Genomic DNA, 26,129 nt, shown 5'->3' with positions numbered 1-26,129 from the left:
GATAACACCACAATCATGTATGTATAAATACACAGGTTTGACTATGTGTGTATAATAACACTATTGTGATCATACATGTATGATAACACCACAATCATGTATGTATAAATGCACAGGTTTGACTATGTGTGTATAATAACACTACTGTGATCATACATGTATGATAACACCACATGCATGTATGTATAATTGCACAGGTTTGACTATGTGTGTATGGGAATACCACTGTCACGGTTTGATCATGCTGCTGTGATCATGTATGTATGGCTACACCACTGTGATCATGTATTTTGGACAAGTGAATTAAACCATGACAAAGGTGCGTAGTAAATTGTGGTCCATTATTTCTGTTGAATAAAGTCCTTTTGGCACCATGCACCAATAAAAATAAAATGAAGGGGTAGTCTGCTAAAAAATAATAATACAAAATCCAGAATATTCTTTAACAATTGAAATGCTTGAGAATTTTTTTTATGAAAATAGTTATCAAAAGTACCAGGATTATAAATTTATACGCCAGACGCGCGTTTCGTCTACATAAGACTCATCAGTGACGCTCAGATCAAAATAGTTAAAAAGCCAAATAAATACAAAGTTGAAGAGCATTGAGGACCCAAAATTCCAAAAAGTTGTGCCAAATACGGCTAAGGTAATCTACTCCTGGGGTAAGAAAATCCTTAGTTTTTCGAAAAATTCAAAGTTTTGTAAACAGAAAATTTATAAAAATGACCATATAATTGATATTCATGTCAACACCGAAGTGCTGACTACTGGGCTGGTGATACCCTCGGGGACGAAACGTCCACCAGCAGTGGCATCGACCCAGTGGTGTAAATAGTTATCAAAAGTACCAGGATTATAAATTTATACGCCAGACGCGCGTTTCGTCTACATAAGACTCATCAGTGACGCTCAGATCAAAATAGTTAAAAAGCCAAATAAATACAAAGTTGAAGAGCATTGAGGACCCAAAATTCCAAAAAGTTGTGCCAAATACGGCTAAGGTAATCTACTCCTGGGGTAAGAAAATCCTTAGTTTTTCGAAAAATTCAAAGTTTTGTAAACAGAAAATTTATAAAAATGACCATATAATTGATATTCATGTCAACACCGAAGTGCTGACTACTGGGCTGGTGATACCCTCGGGGACGAAACGTCCACCAGCAGTGGCATCGACTGTTGCTAGACAGGTTATTTTAATTGTATATTGTACAAAATCATTTCTTGCTTTTTTTGGAGGCAGATTATTTATGTCTAGGGCAACATTTTTTATTTTCAGTTCAAACAATTTAAAATGAAAGTAAAAAGATTTAGAAATTAATTCAAACAATGTGTTCAAACGTTTAGCTAGTGTTCTTGATTTTTGCCTTTCAACTCATTTTATTGGATAGAAGAAACTGTTTTAAAAGATAAGATATTTACATACTCCAATATTTTTGAAGTATTGAGTATCGCCTAAGGTGCTAATTGTCTGAAAACAAAGCTTACAACATATTTTTTGTGTTTTGGCCAATTTCCTCAAAAGCTATTATCAATAGGTAAAAATTGTTAACAGCAAAACTAATCTGTAATATGAGATCTACAAAAAGTGGACGATCGCTTTCAAAGTCTTAAACCCATATTTGTTATAAATATTTTCATCACTGTGTTGCATCACCATCAGATATATATATATATATACCCCAAAGCAAAGAAACAATGATCACGATGATACCAAAACGTATTTATTCTATTCCCTGTTCAGTTAACCTATTTTCAGACTATTTAAACCCGGCCTTTGAAAGCTTGTACATATCAATTTTTTTAGGTACACATAAGTTCCTTTTTGAACAATACGAACAATTATTAAGTATTTTACACATTCTTGCCACACAGGCACTTGTCTTATAAAAAAGAATCATTATATATCTCTTTTTTTTTTCTGTGACAAGTGCCTTAAGTGTGCCTTTCCAGCAAAAAGACGAACCAAAGAAAAGTGTTATATCTTTTTCATAAATACGATTCAAAACGACAATTAAGCACCACACAAATCTAGGTAGAGAAAATTAAATGTACTTCTTGACAATACATTGTCGTAAAAAAAAGAGTGTTTGATTTTATCTATAAACTTTTATTATCACATTTTTACCAGGCTTCTTTCCAACTTACGAAGCAAATTAGTATTAATATTATCCATACATCCGATGTAGCAATATGATTGGAAACTACGAAATGAATTCGATACGAAATTTCTTCAGATACTATCAAGTTGCAGTTAATATTCATGTATTTATTTTTAAACTTGTAAAGATATTAAATATTATCGATAATTGTTGCGCTCGTGTTATATGGCACGAATAATGTTCAATTAAACGTCTTATTTTGTACTAGTACTTCTGTGTAAAAAAATATTAGCTAAAAAACAATTCTGATTTCTGACGAGCACATTCAGAAAATGAACGGGTTTGAAATTCTAACAAGTGCTCGAAACCCAATCCCTGGCCTGACACATATCTGCATTTGATATATTTAGAAATTTTCAATATATGTGTATAATGAAAACCCTAGTTTAATCAAATCTCGACCATTGTTTATGTGCGAAAAGGTAGTCGTAATACCCAAAGTGAACTATCTACCTTTGACAGAAAGCTTTCAAATGAAACCAAAACAATTACGGTTATAATTGCTTGAATCAAGTTGACCATGCTGAGACAAATGTATAAAATTTAGTTACAGAAAATTTAATTTGAATCAAGTTTTTGCAGATTTTTATGTTTAGTATAATGAGTTTTGGTTGATTTATGAGTATAACTAAAGATTATTATTTTTGGAAGAAAAGAACCTGTCGAAAGCAATAATGGGACAGAGCAGACTGGGTATAGGGGAGGGCTGAATTCTCATAAACATGTTTAACACCGCTACATTTGTACAATTTGGAGTTTAATATGGCGTTCATTATCACTGAACTAGTATATATATTTGTTTAGGGGTCAGCTGAAGGACGCCTCCGGGTGCGAGAATTTCTCGCTGCATTGAAGACCTGTTGGTGACCTTCTGCTGTTGTCTGTTCTATGGTCGGGTTGTTGTCTCTTTGACACATTCCCCATTTCTATTCTTAAAATTTTCCAAATCAGAGTAATCAGCTCTTTGATTTTAAAGTTTGATTTCGATTCCTTAGAATTGAATTTCACTACAACACAAAAAACTTTGGAAACTTTAATAGGCTCATGTGAAGTTAGCAAGTATAGGTGTCGTCTTGTATATACTTTTGATACAGTAAATGTATTTAAATTAGGGATGTCAAAAGATCTGAAATTTAATACTCGGATACTCATAATACTCGAGTACTCGCAAGTACTCGGATGAATCTTAAACGTCTATTGAAAAGTTTAAGTTAGATTTTAGGTGGGATGCAGTGCTTTTGTTATTACCTTTCATAAACACATTGACGAAATACAAACGTACTACAAACATAGCTTGCTCCTCTGTTTTTTGTGTCAATGAAACAATAAAAAAACGACTGTCGTTTTAACAAATAACCTATCATAATAGCAATTATTGTTTGTTTACGTGTTTATGAACCAAATTTCAATAAAATCTAAATATTTTATAAGCAAAAATCAAAAATATTTGCATTTTAAGTCCGACAAAGTAGACAATATATTTAGCATCTGTTCCTGAGGAGTTGGTATTTTTTATAACACGACTTGTCTATTTAAAATTTGTCAACAACAATTATGATATTGGACTTCAAATTACTTGTGCTTTTTCGTGTTGCTCAGTATTACTGTTTCTGTGGGTTTTTTTTGCACTATCGTTTGTCTGATTTTCTTTTTTTTCTTTAGCCATGACGTTGTTAGTTTATTTTCAACTTTTGTGGTTGAATGTCGCTCTCATACTTTCGCATATCTCTAAATTGTAAATTAAACAATTATAGTTAAGCTATAAAAAAGAGTAATTAAATTAATTTAAATATACATCTCATACCAATCAGAAGTCTTGATTAACAAACAAAGGTAAGTTTTTACGGCTTGTGATGAGTTAATTATTAATCCATGAAAGTGTTGATCCGTGTACAAACACCGTTAAAAATTTCTCAATCAGTTGTGTAGGGTTCCCCGCAGGTTACTTTGATTTTGTGTTCGTTTAAAAATATGATCTGGTCAACAATTTCAGACGAAAGACTGTAAAACTCTCTATTTTTTTTTTGTTACAAGGAGTGCACATGAAAATATTCCCTCGAAAGGAAAGGACGTTGCTGGTACTACTATAACAGATAGTATCCTCAGGATAAACATAGTTATGTTATTAATTTATTTTATTGAGTATTACGAAGGAGAAATTTCAACAGAACTAAAATTGAGTGGAAATGTGAAGAGAACTATCTCAAGATGTATAAAAAGCAAACGAGTATCCGAGTACTAAAACTGTACCCGAGTACTCGGTCTTCCGAGCGAGTACTCGAGTACTCGTTGCCATCCCTAATTTAAATGATGCATGAACTATGGAAAGTTCAATGATCAATTCATGGAGTTTTGTATTTTAAAAACTATTAAATATCTTCATTTCAATTTAGTCTCGATTCGCTCACTGCTTCGGACACATTTGATTACCCTTTTTATACCAGGTTAGTTATTTTTGTTTTAAGAAATTCTGTCATTGTCATATTAGTATTCTGTTTGATAATGTGACAATTCTCAAGACGTTTGGCGAATAATTAATAATAAATAAACTCACCATAGATACCAGGATCGAACCGTTAATTTTTAGTGTCATTAAAGATGTATTTTTTAAAATCAATGTTGATTCACTCATAGCTAGGGTCTTCGCATCGGAAACACATTTCTTCTAAAACAAGGTTTTGGTAAGACATTAATTTTCTTCTTCGAATTCGTAATTTATCCGACATAACACTAAAATCATTAAATGGAGGTCGTGTGCTTAATTTTCAAATGATGAAGATATCATTCAGGTTAATCTAAGTCGGGCTAGTATTTAGGTATAATTGCTAGTAGTCCTTTGTTGAAGTATGTTGATCATAGACATTTTGTATTGTTTTTATGTGTCACTTATTCTAATACCGGACTCGATTTTCGTTTGATCTAAGTTTTACTGTGTGTTTTGCTTTGTGATTATTTATTCCACATGGTCTAGAGGTTTAATTGTCCCAATAAAGATGTTTTTAAATATAATTTTGACAAAGCTATTGACAGATCTAGCAAATATTCCACACAAATGTTGAAATATTCATAGGAGTTTTATTCTAATAATTTTTTTGAAAGAAACTAAAGTTTGGAACATCGCTCTTTTACTGCCCCTTTACTTTTATTGTGTTTTAGTGTGTGGCGTTTTATTCAAGGGAAGTAACTTATTATCGGCATCATACCGTTTTCCTTATCAGTAAACACAAATATTTCATTTTCCAGCAATTATAAAAATCAATAACTTCAACATAGACTGAAAACGAACGATCAGTACCTTAATCGAAAAAATGAATTCTACATTCTAATGCAAATTGCTTTTTGTTATAAAAAGATTTGAGTAGCCATGTCAGACCAATATGAAAAAGCCATGAAGTATTATTCCTGGTGTTTGAGCTGTCCCAGTACTCACAGCGAGAATCAGCAACTGTATGATGAATGGGCTGAAACATATGACAAGGTAAATCATTTTAATGATCGAGGCGAAGTTAGTGATATAAGAGAGGCCTGATGTATGGAACGCCGTAACTGCCTTATGTTAAAAACTATCAATTAAGAATTGAATGCTTCTTTTTGTATTTATTGTACATTTTGTATGAAGCGCGGAAGCGCTTCATTCTAAAAATGTACGCACGGTCAACGCTTTTACAACCCTATAAAGTTACAAAAAGAAGCATTCAATACTTATAGTTACATTTTTTAGCTATGATTATGAAAACACGAATTTTATATATTTTATTATTTAATTCACCTGTGCACTTTATTGTTGGAGCACGTGTTATCATGAATGAAAAGTTGTATTGAGTAATGCAACTGCTTACGGAATAACACGTGATGTGCAGTTAGCCAATCAGAATAAAATATTATAATGAAACATACATCTAATGTAATTATTATATGATGGTACTTTGACATTATACGATGGTACTTTGACATTATATGATGGTACTTTGACATTATACGATGGTACTTTGACATTATATGATGGTACTTTGACATTATATGATGGTACTTTGACATTATATGATGGTACTTTGACATTATATGCTGTTACTTTGACATTATATGATGGTTCTTTGACATTATACGATGGTACTTTGACATTATATGATGGTACTTTGACATTATATGATGGTACTTTGTCATTTTGTAAAGACAAAAGGAATCATGGGAAATTAGAAAAAAACAAGAATGTGTCCCCAGTACACGGATGCCCCATCCGCACTATCATTTTATATGTTCAATGGACCGTGAAAATGGAGAGAAATCTCTAATTTGGCATTAAAATTGGAAAAATCATATCATAGGGAACATGAATACTAAGTTTCAAGTTGATTGGATTTCAACTTCATCAAAAACTACCTCGACCAAAAACTTTAACATGAAGCGGGACGAACGGACGGACGGACGCACAGACCAGAAAACATAATGCACATGAATGGGGCATAAAAACAAAATGGACGAATCACTCATGTTGAGTGTACTAAAGAAGGTTGATTGAAGCATGTGTTTGTACATTATAAAAGAGAATAAATAACACCAAACATTGTGGGTTCGCTTTCGAGACATGAATAAAAAGCTCTAGGAGTTTCAAATACAGCAGACACGATGAAGCGTCGAATTGAGTGTATTAAATATGGGACTATTAAACCACAGAAAATTCAAGGAAGTTCCTGACCTCTTAAATTTGACCTAGACAAATCAACACTTGAAAATTTACTTGATAATGGATTTTGATTTGTTGCAAAGCTTTTGCTCGTAACTGAATATATCGAAGAATGGCACAGTTCGATCTGAGTAAACGTACATTTTCAGAACTTAACGATGATGAGTACAGAGATGGCGTCTAAGAGACTCTATTCAACGTTTAGATTCATCTGAAGCTCAAACAAAGAAATCGGGAAGAATTCACAGACGAGTTTATAACGTAATGGGGACTAACCACTTGTGGCATATAGACACTAACCATAAGCTGATCATAAGTTTGTACGCTGGCAATTTATAATAATAGGTGGTGTTGATGGTTTAAGCAGAATGACACATTTTCTTAAATGCTGTAATAACAACACGTCTCTAACAGTCTAAATCTGTTTTTGTCAGGTGTCGCCAACTTCGGTGTGCCTCTAACGATAAGATCGGACAAGGGACTGGAAAACGTGTAAGTTGCAGACTTTATGCTCAGTGAAAGGGGTGATGGAAGTATGTTAACAGGCCGGAGTACCCACAATCAAGGGTCTAAGAGATTATGGAGGGACATATTTGAGGGTATCCTATGTTATTATTTTATTATGCCCCACCTACGATAGTAGAGGGGCATTATGTTTTCTGGTCTGTGCGTCCGTCCGTCCGTTCGTTCGTCCGTTCGTTCGTCCGTCTGTCCCGCTTCAGGTTAAAGTTTTTGGTCAAGGTAGTTTTTGATGAAGTTGAAGTCCAATCGACTTCAAACTTAGTATACATGTTCCCTATGATATGATCTTTTTAATTTTAATGCCAAATTAGAGGGTTTACCCCAATTTCACGGTCCACTGAACATAGAAAATGATAGTGCGAGTGGGGCATTCGTGTACTGGGGACACATTCTTGTTATATGGAAGATCAAGATATTCTAAAACCATTTAACCTTCAGCATTTAGAAGCTCTACATTTCATATATAATGAGGAGATAAACAGAAGGCTTCAACGGTGGAAAACAGCATGGGCTGGTCATAGGATTTGTACAGTTATATCGTCTCCTTTGATTTTGTGGTCATCTGGCCAACTTCAAAACCCAGTAGGCATACAACTTAGTGGAACCGAAATACTAGAGTATGGACTTGAAGGACATATTAAATTGAATAACACAGAAGTAGGGGACCGACCAATATTTGCCCCAAATGGCCATTTAATCAATGAAAGCTTTGAAATAAATGACTATTTAAAGTTTTTGGAAATTATTACAAGAAATTATTTGTTGATAAATTAACACAAGTTGATCTTTAAAATTTCAGCATCTGATAGTTTGTAATAGCCTGTGTTGGCCAGGATGCACTTGGTCAGAACCTTGCTATGAACATTTCTATATAACATTTGATTTTATTGTTAAAGATATTTTCCACAATATCGCTATTAAACATATATTGTTTTGACCTCAATTTTGACTGACAAAATCAGAGTATGGATTCACTCTATGTACACACTCGTGCTCATTTATGAGCATAATGCATAGCACATGAAAGCATACAAATACATGTACAACACTCTGTTCACTGCGTCTTCTACGATTACAGCACTCATATTACAAAGTGAACTATACCATTGTACATGAAGTTTCATACATAATTTTTGGTTTATATCAATCAACTCAAAAGTTCTTTGTTTGCATTTCCATTAAACTCAATCATCCCCTGCCACTTTCTATGATAGAAGAAATTTGTCAAAGTTACATCAATTATTTTACACTATATGTGTAAAAGTCAAATATCTGAAGCCTAGGTAAAAAGATAGAAACATACTTGAGACAAGTAACACTAAAACGGTAATTTGACCTGACGGTCACGACAAACATTCTGGCAATACACTCATGTGCCATACAGCTAACGTCTAGGTCAAAAGACAAACAAGGTGTGGCCTGGACAAGCGTCACTGAAAAGAACGAGAGAATAAAACAACATGTCTCTCTTCATCAAATGAAAGACATGATGGAATTAAGTTCATTGGGTCAAGTTGTTTGAGGTTAGGATAAGTGGTGATATAAGCTTACTCCACCTTTGCATACTAAAACATTCAAACCATCTCTTTATTCAAGTAACTTTTTAACAACTTCAACGAAAGCTAATTAATACAAACAATCAAATATAGTCAATGTTCAAATAATGTGCTCACCAACAAATAAGGGCACTTCCATGAGGTGAACTATTGACAAACCCTCAATGTGTGTCCATAATGCTATGAGGTAACTACATCATTGACCTGATGACATTCAACTGGGTTCAGCAAACCAATTCTAAATAGTGTTAAATAGATGCATTTGTTGACCCTATATTGCATTTAGTCCGAGATTACTCTGACGTCCAACGGCTGTTTTGCCAGACAAGCTGGGGCCGTGGGACGTCAGAGCTCGTCCCATAACAAAAAGTGGATATTTGCCCACCCAAAATAGATGCGCTGCTTCGTCGCTTCTGGTGCCGACTGACGGCCTTGGAATTATTTAAATCGGGCATCAATCTGTTCATTTTTAATTTATCTTTTCATTTATGTAAGTTTCACCTACCTGCCAACCTTTATTTTTCCATATTTTAACAGTTTTCACAGAGACCCATCGATTTCTGCATTTTGCCATTCATTTTCAAAGATTATCACGTGACCACGAGAAAACAGTGATGATTTATGCAAATGACCATAATGTAACACCTCGTTCATTTACGATGCAAGTTATCTAAATGTCCGAGAGCTTTCGATTGTTCTCGTGGTCGGAACTAAATGCTTAATACCGATCTCCTGTAAAGGAGGTGAAAAATCGTGGTTGGCTACTAAATGTTAAACATCGATTTCCTACAAAATTTGCATATTTGAGTCTCGAGGCCACGAACTCTGTCGTAACTTGACGTCCATTTGAAAGTGAAAGTCAAAATGCAGAAATCGATCGGTCTCTGTGAAAACTGTTAAAATATGGAAAAATAAAAGTTGGCAGGTAGGTGAAACTTACATAAATGAAAAGATAAATGAAAAATGAACAGATTGATGCCCGATTTATATAATTCCAAGGCCGTCAGTCGGCACCAGAAGCGACGAAGCAGCGCATCTATTTTGGGTCGGCAAATATCCACGTTTTGATATGGGACGAGCTCTGACGTCCCACGGCCCCAGCTTGTCTGGCAAAACAGCCGTTGGACGTCAGAGTAATCTCGGACTATATTGCATGTAGGTTCTTCCGATAAAATTTTAAGTCTATTTATAACCATTGAACTCTGGTCTTGAAATTCAATAAGTTCTTCCTCTTTTGTGTTTAAAATGTTGTTGATCTGCATGTAGATAAGCTTTTTCATATTTTAGAAGTTGCTCTAACATACTAGTATGCCTTAAATGTTTGCATATGTGCTATATTTTTATTAGTGCTTAATTTTAGTTGTGCTTCAGCTTTGGTTGTTAAGATATGTATTTTAGTAGTGCTTGTTTTCCAATGTGCCTATGCTGTTATATGTCTTGTCTGCATGTTTGTGTGTTTAAATGTTGTGTTTATGTTATTTATATTATGTAAAAAGCTCTTAAGAGCTTATGTTTGTATTCTTAAATGTAAACCGAATCAAAATAAAAACTTTTGTATTCGTATTCGTATTTTCGTCGGAAACATGTTCAAGAATATTGGACATTTCCAGGCGAGATAACCCAAGTTAATTGTTAAAGACATTTTTATAAACGCTCTGATAGTTTTAAATGGCTCACCGAGATACATTTTTTATTATGAAACATGATATCTCGTATGTGTATTTAAATAAAGTCTAGACGACATAATTTTGGTAAATTGACATAACCTTGGTTTTGAATGTATCTGTGTTATTCTATTGTCGATAGAACTTTCAATAAAAATTTGAAAGTACAATCATATAATGTCAAAGTACCATCGTATAATGTCGAAGTACCATCATACAATGTCAAAGTACCATCGTATAATGTCAAAGTACCATCGTATAATGTCAAAGTACCATCGTATAATGTCAAAGTACCATCGTATAATGATAGTTTTTAACATAAGGCAGTTACGGCGTTCCATACATCAGGCCCCTCTTAGATCACCATCGTATAATGTCAAAGTACCATCATATAATGTCGTAGTACCATCGTATAATGTCAAACATGAAAAACAGTTCTACCCGGGTATCTACGGACACTCAAAAAGTTGTTTCAGAGGTTATTCAAAATACACAGATTTCTGATGGGTTGTTTTCGTTCTTCGTGATCGGCGCATTTTTTCTATCGTGATCCGTTTTTCTAAAGATTTTTTTTTTATATTTTCGTGATTAGGATCATGGAAATTCATTTTCTGTGAATCGTGATTGACAAAAATATCAACTCGTCAATCGTGATGGAACACCCCATCAGGCCCCTCATCTAAAGGGCAAGTTGAACCGGAATTTGATGAGTCACACCTAAAGTACGAAATCATGGGAATAGATGACCAAAAGGAACCATCGGGTGACAGGAAGTCAGTTTAATTAGTTTAAATAGTATTTTATTCAAATAAATTGAATTGGATTGGGCAACATGCAAAGCCTATGTAAGCCCTCTCTATAAACGACTAAAGGTCAATGTCAAGTAACAGAAACTTTATAAACGGGTGACAGTTACCAAACTGAACCGAATTCAAATGTAACTTTTTTCAAACATTTCATATTTTAAAAAACTTTATCATTTGAGAATATTATATTTTTTTCTTTTCATTATAATTTATTGTTTTCATTTTATTTATGAGGAAAATTTATCGGTTTTGTTGTAAGATTATCAAATATCGGATAAAATCATACGATTACTGTTGTTAAAGCATATATTTATTTTCCCCTTTTCTGGATAAAAGGCATTTTTAATGAATATTTTCCGTTTTAATATATTCATTATGCTGTTTGCTTTAATGGCCATTCTCCTTGTAATTTAATGCACATTTAATTTAGTTTTTAATAGCAATTTATACTTTTATATCAAATTCCTAAATGTCATTTTAAAATCATTTGAATAAAAGGCATTCACCTTTTTTGTAATTTAATTTTTTTTGGTTGATGATAAAATACAGAAGTTTTTTTTAACATATTTTATGTTCTGTCAGTTTACGGCTACGCACTGCTGATAATGTTATACATAAGAAACAAATAAAAAGATAGAAACTATTTACTCCCGTTGAGTTATTTATGTTTCGATAGACATTAATAACACGGTTAACTGTAATCGGAGAGTATCAGTATATGTCCCTTTTTTACTAGATCGATCGTCCCTTTTATAAAGCACAGGATCTGAATATATATAAAGACATATATGACATCAGTTTTAGTGACAAATTATAGAAAGGAATTAAAGCAAATGAGTGGGATGTCAATTCAAGTTTTTTCACGCTACAGAGCAAAAAAAAAAACCAAACCAAACCCAGCCGTTTTAATCGGGCACTATCTACAAGAGCAAAAAACATAAATTTAACATATTTATTGATGGTCTACAGAAAACATAGTTTTGCCGTTTATTGTACATAACAATTCTTAAATCCAAACAAATAGTTGTTTAAGTTATATAGAATGAAATTCAGAGTTTATTCCTTTGGTTTTAGGTAAAACTGTTTTTCATCCCTCTCATTAAGTCCATCAGGTTCAAGAGTATGTAGATGATGCATCCAGAACCTTTCTCTCTGTTTTCTCCTTTCGGAGTCCCAAATTTGGTTTACCTCAATTATTGGAAAGGTGATAGTTTCAAAAGTATGCCCTGTTCTTAATATATGTCTCGTAATTGGACAGTTCCTTTCCTTTGAAGTACGTTGGTGAAACAGAAACTTAATTCAACATCAAACTTAACAATCACCGCTTGTTTTATACTAAAGGAAGAAACTGTCCATTTACGAGACAGTTCTGGAAGCATCAGCTACGTACATGTACTATTGAGCCTGATAGAATTAATGGGAGGGATGAAAAACAGTTCTACCCAAAACCAAAGGAACAGATCCTGAAATCCATTCTATTTAACTAGAACAACTATTTGTTTGGATTTAAGAACTGTTATGTACAATAAACGGCAAAAATATGTTTTATATAGACCATCAATAAATATGTTAAGCTTTTACTCAAATTTTGTGTTGTTCAAGCTACAAAAATACTTTTTATTATGCATCCGATTACACCTAGATAGATACACAAGCCCGATGAAGCTAGTGTGTTTAGCGAAATATTGCGTGAATGATATATAAAATATAACAACTAATTATATAACACTCATTAGTGTGTTAAAGTTACATTCTTAGGCCGTGTTCACATTGACCTAAACTCGGTGTTGTGTTAGTGTAACTCACACGTAAACTTCACACAATTACGTTCCCATTGATAAAACTCAATGTTTACATGTAGTTTAAATCATGTTTTGTCTGCATGCAGTCGTTAGTCAATGTAGGCCTTTTGTAGGCTTAGTGTACACAAAACGGGACATGATTTAGAACATCAATTTTACCATGTATATTGAAGGAAGAAACAATGATTGAATAAAATTGATATTTATAACAATTATTAATAAAGTTCTTTACAGAATATAAATATGTCTAAACTTGATATATTTATTTGTTATAAAAAAAAAACAACTTTACGTAGCTTTATTAACCCGTTATCAAGACTCAAACCATCATCATTGCCGAACATATTATTCATTTGAAAAGGTTTTCCCGAATCGTCAGATGACCAACCGAGCATCGATTTTCTTTGATGTTTATAACACTTTCACTGTGGTTAAGTTACCTTGATTTAGATGGAATATGAAGTTTTAAAAGATGTTGCATTTCGACCAAAAAAAAAAAAAAAAAATTAGCAGTGAATGCTTTTAAATAAAGTTTACCATTGTATTATCGTTATATTTTTTTTTTTAAAGATTAATAAGCTTACGCATACATTTGATATTTTTGCAAGCACCTAGCTTACACTTAAAACAAAATGAAGTTCGACGGTTGTGTATATCTATAATTATATACCATCATCATCAGCATGTAGATAAGTGTATATCTAAGACGGATATAAATTAAAACACGTGAAATGCAACGTAGGTCAATTACACCAAACGAAACACACATCAGAGAGATTTTGAACATTTTGAAATTTGATTGGTTAATTGATAACTGCATCTCACCTAGTTTGAAATACAGCAATTATAATACATTATGATAACATGCAAATGTGTAATGGTATGTCTGTTTTGCAGTTAAACCTTTCGAGTAATATTCTCCCTTGCTTGGCAAAAAAACCCAACATATTTGATAAAGCAACATTTACGAGACTTGTTACAAGTACGCTTAACTATCCGTCAAACTCCATATGTGAAAACTCTCTTTTCGAAGTTAAACAAAATTGGTCGATGGTGTGTATAAAGGGAGATAAAAGATATGAAAGGGACTGGACTTTCTAACTCATATATCTAAGATTGATATGAATTTTTAGATGAAGATGGGGTCAGTAAGACCAAACAACAAAACAATCTACGGATAATGAACATTTGAACATTTGACAATGAACATTTGAACATTAATTTTGATAATGAACATTTGAACATTTGATAATGAACATTTGAACATTTGATAATGAACATTTGAACATTTGATTGTTCAATTGATAGTTGTCAAAACGGACAACGCCATGGCTGAAAAAGAGGTCATGCAAGTCCCTAGTATATCACTTGTCATGTAAACTAAATAAATTTCATGGCTGCGGAGCTCATCAAGAGACTAAGTAATATAATATATAACAGATTGCATTAGTTTAAATGTCATACTTCATTTTATCTATTTCTGAAACAAGTTAAATAGATCTATTGCTTCAGATAACAATGCATTTTGATCAAAGGATGGATAGGAAAATGTTATTTGATTTCGGAATAACTTAACTTATTTCTCAACCTTTATTATTCATATTTCGTAATATAACTGACAAACTCTTTTTTGGAGCTTAAAGTTATTTTTGATGGAAACTTGTTGTCTCTCTTTGATTGTCATTATATACCTTTTTGGAAGTAGTATGTGAATATTCACAGTATAGTCCAAAACAAAATATCATCAATATGATAACCAGTATCATAGTCGCGATTAACTGAACGGATTCAGTTACATTCACGCACTCGCCATCTGAAAATTAAAATCAATTCAAAATTTCCGTGCATTTCTCCTGACAAAAAAGGAAAGAACAAATCAATTAGTTTATCAACAGATATAGTTTAGTAAAAAAGAGAGAAAGAAAAGAATTAAATATTATCTTGTTTATTCACTCTAAGCTGAGGGTATAGGTAAGTATGCAGAGCGTAGTACGGTCCATAACAATGAGCAAAACCCATTTAACAAAGCCAGTTATAAAAGAGGGGCGAAAAATACCAGAGGGGCAGACAAAGTTATAGATATAAGGTCGTGACACAAAAGAAAAGTAAAATCCTAGATAAACATTTATAAATGTTAAGGCATGTATCAACTGTTTATGGATATAGTGGCATACATTTTAAATTTAGCCTATGAATGGTTCACTGGGTAAGTAAACTGGCATCATTTACTTGTGTTCACCCCTTTAAGTCCAGATACTAATTATTAAGATGCAAAAGCGTCTTAATTATTATTATTATTATTAGGTCTTTCCTCTTTCTGTGGAAAGACCTATTGGTTTTCTTCTGATTATTATTAGGTCTTTCTACTTTTCTGTGTTTAATTTGACGTTCTAGATTTTGACATTTGCTTTTACTTCTTTTTCAAACGTGATAAATCATTAGGTTGCACTCTACATGTCCTTGAAAATCCAACCGTAAATGACTTTTTGTCGAGCCTGCGACAAAAGTCGCAGAAAACTCGACATAGGGATATTTATCCGGAGGCGGCGGTAGCGTTTTCTAACTTCTTAAGAGCTTTATATTTTAGAAGATGGAAATCCTGGATGCCTCATACTTGGTATATGGATGCTTCATGTTACGAAGTTTCTGTCAGTCACATGTCAAATGTCCTTGACCTTATTTTCATGGTTCAGTGACTTGAAAAAAGTTTTTTTGTAATGTTAAATTCTCTCTTATTATAAGTAATAAGATAACTATATTTGGTATGTGCGTACCTGCAAGGTCCTCATGCCCGTCAGACAGTTTTCACTTGACCTCGACCTCATTTCACGGATCAGTGAACAGGGTTAAGTTTTGGTGGTCAAGTCCATATCTCAGATACTATAAGCAATAGGTCTAGTATATTCGGTGTATGGAAGGACTGTAAGGTGTACACTTCCAACTGGTAGGTGTCATCTGACCTTGACCTCATTTTTATGGTTCAGTGGTTAAAGTTAAGTTTTTGTGTTTTGGTCTGTTTTTCTTATACTGTATGCGATAGGTCTACTATATTTGGTGAATGGAATGATTGTAAGGTGTACATGTCTAGCTGACAGGTGTTATCTGTTCTTGAACTCATTTTCATGGTTCAGTGGTCAAAGTTAAGATTTTGATATTTTGTTCTTTTTTCTAATACTATATGCAATAATAGGTCGACTATATTTGCTGTATGGAAATATTTTATGATCTATCTGTCAGTCACGCAGGTTTTATTTGACCTTGACCTCATTTTCACGGTTCGTTGCTCTGTTAACTTTTTGTGTTTTGGTCTGTTTCTTAAACTATTAGCAATGGGTCAACTATATTTGTTATATGGAAAAATTGTTAGCTGTACATGCCTGCCTGGTATGGTTCATCTGACCTTGACCTCTTTTTCATGGTTCATTGGTCAATGTTCAATTTTCTTGGTTAATGATAAGTTTATGTGACAGTTGAAATAAAGCTTTATATTTAGGACTATCAACATAATATCAATGATAAGAAAAGAAGGCGAGACATTTCAGCGTGTGCACTCTTGTAGTAAACAGGAGGTAGCTTTTTGTTTTGTACTTGTGTGATGTAAAAGTATAAAAGACCATGTATTTTTGGAATCAGTTTCATATAAACTATCATATAATACCGGAAGTGACATTTTTCAGACCGAAAGTAACAAATTATTTCCCTAATTTCTACAAATTGTTTAGGAACCATATAATTTGGGTATCAGCGTATATTAAGTTATCATTTGACACTGCATATGACCACTTTTCTGTGGAAAGATATTGATTGTCTTCTGATAATTAGGTCTTTCCGCTTTCTGTGGAAAAATCTATTGGTTTTCATTTTCTTTTTCTTCTGATTATTATCATTATTATTATTATTATTACTTTTTATTCTTGTTCAGCCACTTTTTTCTGACGGTGCTTTTTTGTTTCGCAAGATGTTGCTTAGATTTTTTGTGTATGCTATCGAACAGTTATTACAATTATGAAACTGACCCCGTTTAGCCGAACACTTTTTATTGTAAGAGTTATCTCCCAAGCGCTGTTTGTCTTGTGTACATATCTCCTTCGCAACCGTTAACGATTACGACCAAAGAGTTTCTTCAATTTACTCGTTATATATCCTCAGGATCTTAAAAACAATTTTGACCTAAGTGTTCTGGAAACTCCATATGAGAGTTATTTCCCCTTCTGTAATTAGAATAAGTAAAATGTAATTGTAATGGGTAAATAAAGGCAACAGTAGTATACCGCTGTTTAAACTCGTAAATCCATTGACAAAACACAAAAACGGGATAACAAACTAAAACTGAGGGAAACGCATTAAATATAAGAGGAGAACAACGACACAACACTACAATGTAACACACACAGAAACGGACCAAGCATCAGACAAAATCCTACGAGAATAACAAATATAACATCAAAACCAAATACATAAATTTGGGATAGACAAGTACCGTGACACGTCTTATCGCAATGTGAATTTACACCATAAGTGATAGAGACCTAGGGTCTTTTGATTTGAGGTCCTTGGTTCAAACAAAAGAAAAAAAGAGTTAAGCTGAAAGGCCAATGTCATTTCAAAATCACCGCTTTTTAAACACGATATATGATATTGACAAGGTTTCAAGATATTTAAGTTTGGAAAAGCCAACCAGAAGTAACCTTGTGTTACCGGAAGTAGCTATTTGTATGTACTTGATAATATAAAAAGTATATAAAACGAGATATTTTTGGAATCAGTGCCAATTAAACATTCAAATAATACCGGAAGTAACATTTTTCAAAGTGGAAGTAACAAATTATCTCCAGTATTTAAATATATTTCATAGAAACCATATATTTTAGGAATCAGTGTTCAATAAGCGATCATTTGACGCCGGAAATTACATTTTAAACCGAATTTTACTACTTTCATATCAAAATACATAGTTTTGGATGGAAAGACCTTCAATTGTTCTCTGAACAATTAGTTTTTAATCTTGTATTATTGTCTTTCATTTTTGATGATATGGCTTTTCTGTATGCCTTGTTGGTTATATATGACGTGGCACTATAATTGTGTCATTGTGTCATGGCAAATGTTTGTTTATATATCTGTTGGTTTTTGTATTGATTAAGATAATAATACAACGTTCACTGATGAACCCCCATTTTTTACATTTTTACCTGTTGTGTCAGTTTGTTTTGTTCACACATCGTTGTCAATATGAAAAAATTGTATACGACTGTCATATAGGTGAGAGGTTAAGCTAGCTTTAAAACCACGTTTTATCCACCATTTTCTACATAACAAAATGTATGTTCCAAGTAGGGAATACTGTTGTTGTCCATTCGTTTGATTTGGTCGAGCTTTTGATTTTGCCATTTGAATAATACATCCTGTTTTGAAATTTTACGCGGAGTATGGTATTTTTGATTTTACTTTATTCCATAGCACCAACACGGTATATCTTATTTCTCAGTAAAATGTTTGATATAGCTTGTACCTTTACGAAGTACTTGTAGGTATTCATATATGAATATGCTTTCTTTCTCTCATAATTTTCACCTTCTTATTAAGGATCACAAACTATTAGATTGCAATGGACCTCAATATATTGCAAATGCAGTGGCAGATTTATTTCCAAAGCACAGACAAGATATTTGTATACTAGATGTCGCTGCTGGCACTGGTCTTGTAGGAATAGAAGTAAGTACTAATGATTGAAAACTGGCAGTATTTGTAAATTTTGAATATATTTATCTGATTAGTACACTAATAATAATTGATTTAATGAAAATATCAAAATATAACAGGAATGAGTAGAAGTATGCTACGATCGTTTTGAATTTGAAAAAATGTGTGAAATATCATGCATTTTATAAAAAAAAAAGATAAGATTGATGCAACCACAACCTAAAAGACGAAAAAATGTTATAGAAAAAAACCAATAGTCTCACTGATACTTTGAGATGACGAGCAGCTATAAAAGCGTTGTTCCTTTGCTTTTGTGTTTAAATAGTCTACAGTCTAGAAACAAAAATACTTTTTTGGAAAATATAAAAGTACTGAATAACCAAAACAAGATTACTTTCAGTTTTAAGTCGCATTATAATTATACAACATCAGTGAGGGGTAATATTGCTACTAAATTATCATTTAAAATATTGTAAGGCATTTAGATGTTAATATTAGCCAATTAAGTATAAAGTTGAAGAGCATTGAGAACCTAAAATTCCAAAAAGTTGTGCCAAATACGGCTAAGGTAATATATGCATGTAATAAGAAAATCCCTAGTATTTATATATTTCGGTGACCTTGAACTATAGTTGTTAATTTCTGTGTCATTTGGTCTGCTGTGTAGAGTTTTATCAGTAACAGGCATATCACATCTCTTTATGTGCGAGTATTTGCATTTCATATTTGATGTGACCTTGAGATAAAAGATTCCACCTTCTCAAAGGGACAATCAAACGCATCAGTCGAAATTAAACTGACAGAGCGATGGCTTAAACAAAAAGAAGAAAAACAGCAATTCACAAAACGCATCAAAACAAACCCCACAAAAAAGGCGCACACAGATGTTTATTTATACGTGGCACATGTCTTGTCGCTCGTGTAAGTACAAATCCGGTAGTATATCTAATTTGGTAGGTAACAATCGGAGAAAAGGAGACGGGATTTTAGTAACAACAAAGGGAAAATATCCGTTGTCATCTATGTAACTTTTCCCAATTTCTTTATTTCAAGTTGCAGAAATTAGGGTTTTGCAATATAGAATCCCTGGAACCCAATAAGAACATGATTGCAATTGCTAAAAGGAAGGATGTTTACAGAAAATATTATGAAGAGAATATACCAGAAACAGGCAACACAAAAATTGGCAAAGGTTGGTATAGAAAGATTTCATGCAGGATGAAATACAACAGGAATAAATCAACCAATGTAAAAAAATATATGATAAAAAAGTAAGTTGAAAAAATAAAATAAAAAATGTAATAATACAAGTGAAAATGGAAATGGGTATATGTTAAAGAGACAACAACCCGACCAAAGAGCAGGAAACAGCCGAATGCCACCAATGGGTCTTCAACGCAGCGAAACCCCGAACCCGGAGGTGGTCCTTAGCTTGCCCCTTATTAAATTGTGTACTATTGCAATGAAAATGGGCGTGACACTCAACTACAAAGGCCAGAGCTCCTGATTTAGGACAGGCGCAAAAGTGCGGCGGGGTTAAACATGTTTTGTGAGATCTCAATTCCCCCTGTACTTATAGCCAATTTAGAATAAAGAAACACATAACAATACGCAGTAAAACTCAGTTTAAAGAAGTCTGAGTGCAATGTCATTATATTTATCAAAAGCATATTCAGAATATCTTTAATTAATGCTAGAAGGATTATATTCTGTGAATTTATATTTATCGAATGTCAAAAAAAAAAAAACAATCGAAGCAATAATGTTATTTTCAATAGATAAGCAAATGTAACCACAGGTAGATTTGAAGCAACCTTTTCCAATATACATGTGCCTCGATGATATGACCTTTATTCATATTCAACACCTCCGTGGTCAATTGAAGTAGAGTAAATGTGATTGCATCCTGTTCAACCGGTAAGGAACTTATAAACATTAGATTTTTTAAAGCACAAAAACCATGTGAACGCCACACGCTGAGTGTGGTTCCGAATTGACACAGGTACTGGTTTTATAGCGGAGAAAAGGCGTCCAAGGTAGATGATTGTTTTTTTTTCAGAGAATGTTCTTTTCGCCAAATAATGTAAATATATTTCAAGCAAGCAAAAGCAAACGTTTCCAGTGCTCTGTTTTTTAAACAAATCCCTAGATTTCTGTGTTGCAGTTTTTACAACTTCATATGTAAGTTTCAGAATAAAAAAAAAGACTTTTGGCGATTTTTTCCTCGTATATTCGAGGTTTGGCATGCCACAAAACCAGGTTCAACCCACCACTTTTATTCCACCTTTAAAAGTGTCCTGTACCAAGTCAGGAAGATGGCCATTGTTATATTATTGTTCATTTCTGTGTGTGTTGCATTTTAACGTTGAGTCGTTTGTGTTTTCTCTTATTTTTGAGAAATTGAGATAAGACGTGGCACGGTACTTGTCTATCCCAAATTCATGTATTTGGTTTTCATGTTATATTTGTTATTCTCGTGGTGTTTTGTCTGATGCTTGGTCCGTTTCTGTATGTGTTACGTTTCGGTGTAATGTCGTTGTTCTCCTCTTATATTTAATGCGTTTCCCTCGGTTTTAGTTTGTTACCCCGATTTTGTTTTTTTGTCCATGGATTTATGAGTTTTGAACAGCGGTATACTACTGTTGCCTTTATTTATATAGAAATGAATTTTTATCATAGATTTTAACCAAATGTCAGCTTCTTAGTTCCAATTTATTGGTTTTAAAGTTATTTTTTCATGCTGGAAAAAGATTATGATTCGGTTCTTTCCGTGCAATAAATTATTTGGTGCGAACAATTCTCAAAAAAGGAATCTTGATACTAATGATTAACCTGATTCGGTTCAAACAAAGCCAAAACCTCTCGTGTAATGTTCTACATAGTGATCCAATATTCAAATTTATATCTAGAGTATTCAATTTTTCAGTTGTCTGCGTTCTGACAAACATTCGCTTTCAAAACAAATATGTTATCACGAAATATCTCATAACTTTTAGATGCGTATGATGTAGTTGTATGCCGAGGCGGATTTGGTGGAGGCGCTCTACCAGTAAATTCACTATCTGAAATGTTGCGAGTGACAAAGCCAGGTACGATATTAAAATTAATATATATATATATATATATTAATATCATATTAATATTTTACTAAGGTACATTTATTATTTACCATTTGTTATCATTGTTTTATGCCTTCCGTGAATTTATGCGATGTAATTTGAGTGTTGAAAAACGCAATCTATTCCAAGATGAAAAGGCAAACCACCAAAATGCAAATCAACAAGAAATTCGTCTTTTAGACTGACGATACATGATTTGTTTGTAAGTTGTAAATGGTGTTAATAACCATTCTCCTGAGTACTCCCTGATCGGTAGTTTATCTTTTTTGTTGGTTGCTTTATGTTTTGTGACAAGTCAAACACTTTCAATTTCCTAGTGAAAAGTAAAATAGCAAAATTTAAAAGTACCGAACTCAAAGGAAAGTCTCTTATTAAATGGCAAAATTAAAAGCACAAACACATCAAACAAAAGGGAAAAAACTCTTATATTCCTGCCGTTGTACAGGCATTTCCTTATGTAGCAGATGGTAAATGAAACTTTGTTTTATAATAGCTAGCAAAACATCCCACTTATATGACAGTCGCATATTTGTTTTCATGATATTAATAACAAAGTGTGAGCAAAACTAACAGATATAATAGGTAAAAATATAAAAACTTGGGGTACAGCAGTGATCATTATGTTATATCTTAATCACTATAAAAACAAATTAATATTTCAACAAAGAAACACAAAATGGCATATAGACACCCAATAGATAAATTAAATTGTATGATAAAAGTTTGAAGAACTTGAGTCACAATGGAAGTATTTTGTGTAATATTTTAAGCTTTTGTTTTGTAACCTGGATTTATTTGTTCTCAATCGATTTATGACTTTTGAACACCGGTATACTACTGCTGCATTTATCAGGCCCTTATCCATATCTGTACGCCAAAATGAAATTGAAACAAACCTAGCGCAAAACAGTTTGAAAGCAAAAGAGTTTAGCTATACTTAGCGAGGTATTTCCGTATTTGTAATGCCCCAAGCCACCCATATGCTCTGTACAGGTATGGGATATCTAGTTTACATGGTCTTGTATCATGTGAATTGTCAACTTAATTAGTACCCTTTCGGAGCACATGAGATCACTCCCAGTTTTTTTTGGGGTCCGAGTTGCTTAGTCTTTAGTTTTCTATGTTGTGTCTCTTTTTTTAGCCATAGCGTTGTCAGTTTATTTTCGATCTATGCGTTTGACTGCCCCTCTGGTATCTTTCGTCCCTCTTTTAGATTGTCATATTGTTATCTTTGCTACAGAATTGTGGTATGCACATGCCATAATGATAGTGTTTATTTTCGCCACATCTACTAACATGTATAGCTTGCTTTTAATATATGCTTTATTCATAATAATTATTTTAACACACTTAACATTCCTGTGTTTTTTTTACTGACCTTCTTTCTATACATATGCATGCTAGAAATACAACATAAGCGTGTACGATTCCAGCTTCATAGCATAACGCAAACAAGGGTACGAGGACTCGGGTGGTCCAAAACAATAAGCATTTTCTGCTCATAAAGCGGAAGTCGTCCATTATGTCGTTGATGATCATAAATATATTGAATTTCTAGTAGTTGCTGTTATCTTTCTACATAAATATAAAGATATTTAATGGAAAATTAAGTAAATATCGTTTGTCGTAGTTCATTCTGTTGAAACCGCAAACATCAAAAACATGAATTTCTGATAGAAACAACAAATTCTTGAATATCGTATACGTAGTATGCGCTGCAGTAATGTTTCATCATTATAAAAGAAAGTCCATAATGCAAAATTCTTGTTTGTCGTAGCTCATTCTGCATTATATAATTTTCGAGTGTACTTATATCAGTGTTAACCATTTTATGTTATAGTTCAGCAGATATTATGCCTTAACCCAGATGCATAATATACTGCATTTGAAAACCCGGGGTATTTTCAATTGGTTGTTTAGTATATATTGATTACTATTTTCCAGGAGGATATGTTGCAATAAATACAAATCCAAAACACTTTGATGTTGTTCCAATGTATGTTAATACAATTGTACCACTTATGAAAAATCTCGAAGAATCAGGCCAATGGAAAAAAGTGAAGGAAGAAAATCAAAACAATTACATTGCTGGGGCAACTGGAATAATACTTGTATTTCAAAAGACAACCCAACATATATAATACGTGGTTGCTTAAGATTAGTGTTAAAAAGAAATAGTTAAAAAGACCTAATCGGAAAACATTGGTTCTTTTTTGTAATAGAGGTATATCATTATTTTCACTGTACAACTGATTAAATAACTGTTAACTACTGTATAATGTCTCTGATTAATGTTGAAGGTGTGATATATAACAAGCTAGGTGACATCCTGCCCTATATTAATAAAAGTTTCTATCCCGATATCCGTCAGAGATGACATAGTTATCAAAGGTACCAGGATTATAATTTAATACGCCAGACGCGCGTTTCGTCTTCATAAGACTTATCAGTGACGCTCAGATCAAAATAGTTATAAAGCCAAACAAATACAAAGTTGAATAGCATTGAGGATCCAAAATATCCAAAAAAAGATTGTGCCAAATACGGCTAAGGTAATCTATTCTAGTCAGTTATTTTTTGGTTTACCCTTTTACATCCGTATTGATTTATAGGTTTTTGGTAGTATATGTCCAGTTTTACAACGTTTAACAACTTTATGACGTCTTCTCACAAAAAAACAAGAGCTGTTTCTTTTAATACCAGTAACGTATATTAATAATTGAGCTCTTAATTTGAATATATAACAACACATTAAAAGCTTTAAATGCACTGAATTATATTTTGAAAAGAAAAGCAATTAAAATACCTTTAAAGATTTTCCAAAGACCAAGCTACAAAGATTGTTCATCTCGTTTCTATGCATTGGAAGGGTATCCAAGACTTCCATGTTTGATACACCTGACGGGCGTTTCTTCTATATAAGTCAGAGGATTTGGCTTATAACAAAGCAGTTGCATTTGGTACTTCGAATCAATAACAAACATGAAATTTAAAAACAAAATAGCAATGAATTAACCTTGATAGATATAATTTACAAACAAAACAACAACAACGGTTATGGAAAAGTTTGTAATACCAACCAAAAAGGTAAAATACGTTCAAATCAGAATTTTTTTTGTTCATTTCAAATGACAATTTTTGACATGCGATTGACTCATATTCTGATTTTTATCTTGATTTGTCTTTTCTTTATCTATGAACGAGATTTGAATATGATAACAAACTTATAACAAAAATGCCGAACTCCAAGACAAATTAAAATAAAATCTTAAAAAATCAAACGCTATCAATCAACGGAACAAGTGAAAATAACTACATTACTCCTGACGCGTTACCTAAACCTGGTGTTAAAGCTAGCTGAACATCCCACTTGTATGATAGTTCCGTTATATTGACAGAATAGGGTGATAAACCCAAACAGGTACATGTATAAAAGATTAAAATGATAAATATAGGAATCTAGAAACCAAAACAATGTAAACAAATAAACAGCAAAATGCAAAAAATGCAAACAAAGTGAAAACACAACGAAGCGGCATAACTCCGATCAAATATGGTATTTTTTTTCTGACGCTGTCGGAATAATTATCAAAGGTACCAGGATTATAATTTTGTACGCCAGACACGCGTTTCGTCTACATAAGACATAATAGTTTGTAAATATAAGGGTTCCATCCGCCTGAAACTATTTGTCGCAGCTATCTTAAATTTGTTACTTTTTTAAATGTCATCTGTCCATTTCATTTTGAGGGTTATTATTTTATAAAAGAAGCTCTAACTTATAACACGCTTTTCTATGTTTTGATAAAAGGTAACTTTTCGATCTCTTCTTCGATAAACTTGTTTACAAAACACATTTTATACTTTCTTGGGGAATGGCAAAGAAAACATTTCCCGAAAAAGCAATTAAACTAACAAATACCCTTTTTAAAAGCTTTACATTTCGATCGATGCAATTAGAACAGACACGGCTTCCTCCGTACTATACGGTGACCTATAGTTCTTAATTTCTTGTCATTTTGGTCTCCTGTTAAGAGTTGTCTCATTGGCAATCATAACACATCTTCTTTTTTATATTTATACCTCGAATTTGACATACACTGTCATCTCA

At 32.9% G+C, this 26,129-nt stretch overlaps 1 protein-coding gene across 2 annotated transcripts; it reads left to right on the top strand.

Moving 5' to 3' along the window:
* Window positions 1-4,448: 4,448 nt before the first annotated feature.
* Window positions 4,449-24,379, top strand: LOC139512905 (methyltransferase-like protein 27). 2 transcript variants are annotated; one of them, XM_071300869.1, is made up of 6 exons: window positions 4,449-4,606; window positions 5,515-5,640; window positions 18,783-18,911; window positions 19,953-20,091; window positions 21,896-21,988; window positions 23,963-24,379. In XM_071300869.1, exons 2-6 carry the CDS (start codon window positions 5,527-5,529, stop codon window positions 24,157-24,159), a joined length of 672 nt encoding a protein of 223 aa, XP_071156970.1. In that variant the 5' UTR covers window positions 4,449-4,606; window positions 5,515-5,526; the 3' UTR covers window positions 24,160-24,379. The 2 variants fall into 2 exon arrangements, with proteins under 2 accessions (XP_071156970.1, XP_071156980.1); XM_071300879.1 differs by lacking the exon at window positions 4,449-4,606 and adding an exon at window positions 4,729-4,843.
* The last annotated feature ends 1,750 nt before the right edge of the window (window positions 24,380-26,129 follow it).

The sequence above is a fragment of the Mytilus edulis genome, chromosome 1 (genome assembly GCF_963676685.1).
Source record: "Mytilus edulis chromosome 1, xbMytEdul2.2, whole genome shotgun sequence".
Classification (NCBI taxonomy): Eukaryota; Metazoa; Mollusca; class Bivalvia; order Mytilida; family Mytilidae; genus Mytilus; species Mytilus edulis.
The sequence above is the reverse complement of the archived record's forward strand: the minus strand, read 5'-3'. Positions and strand labels throughout refer to the sequence as shown.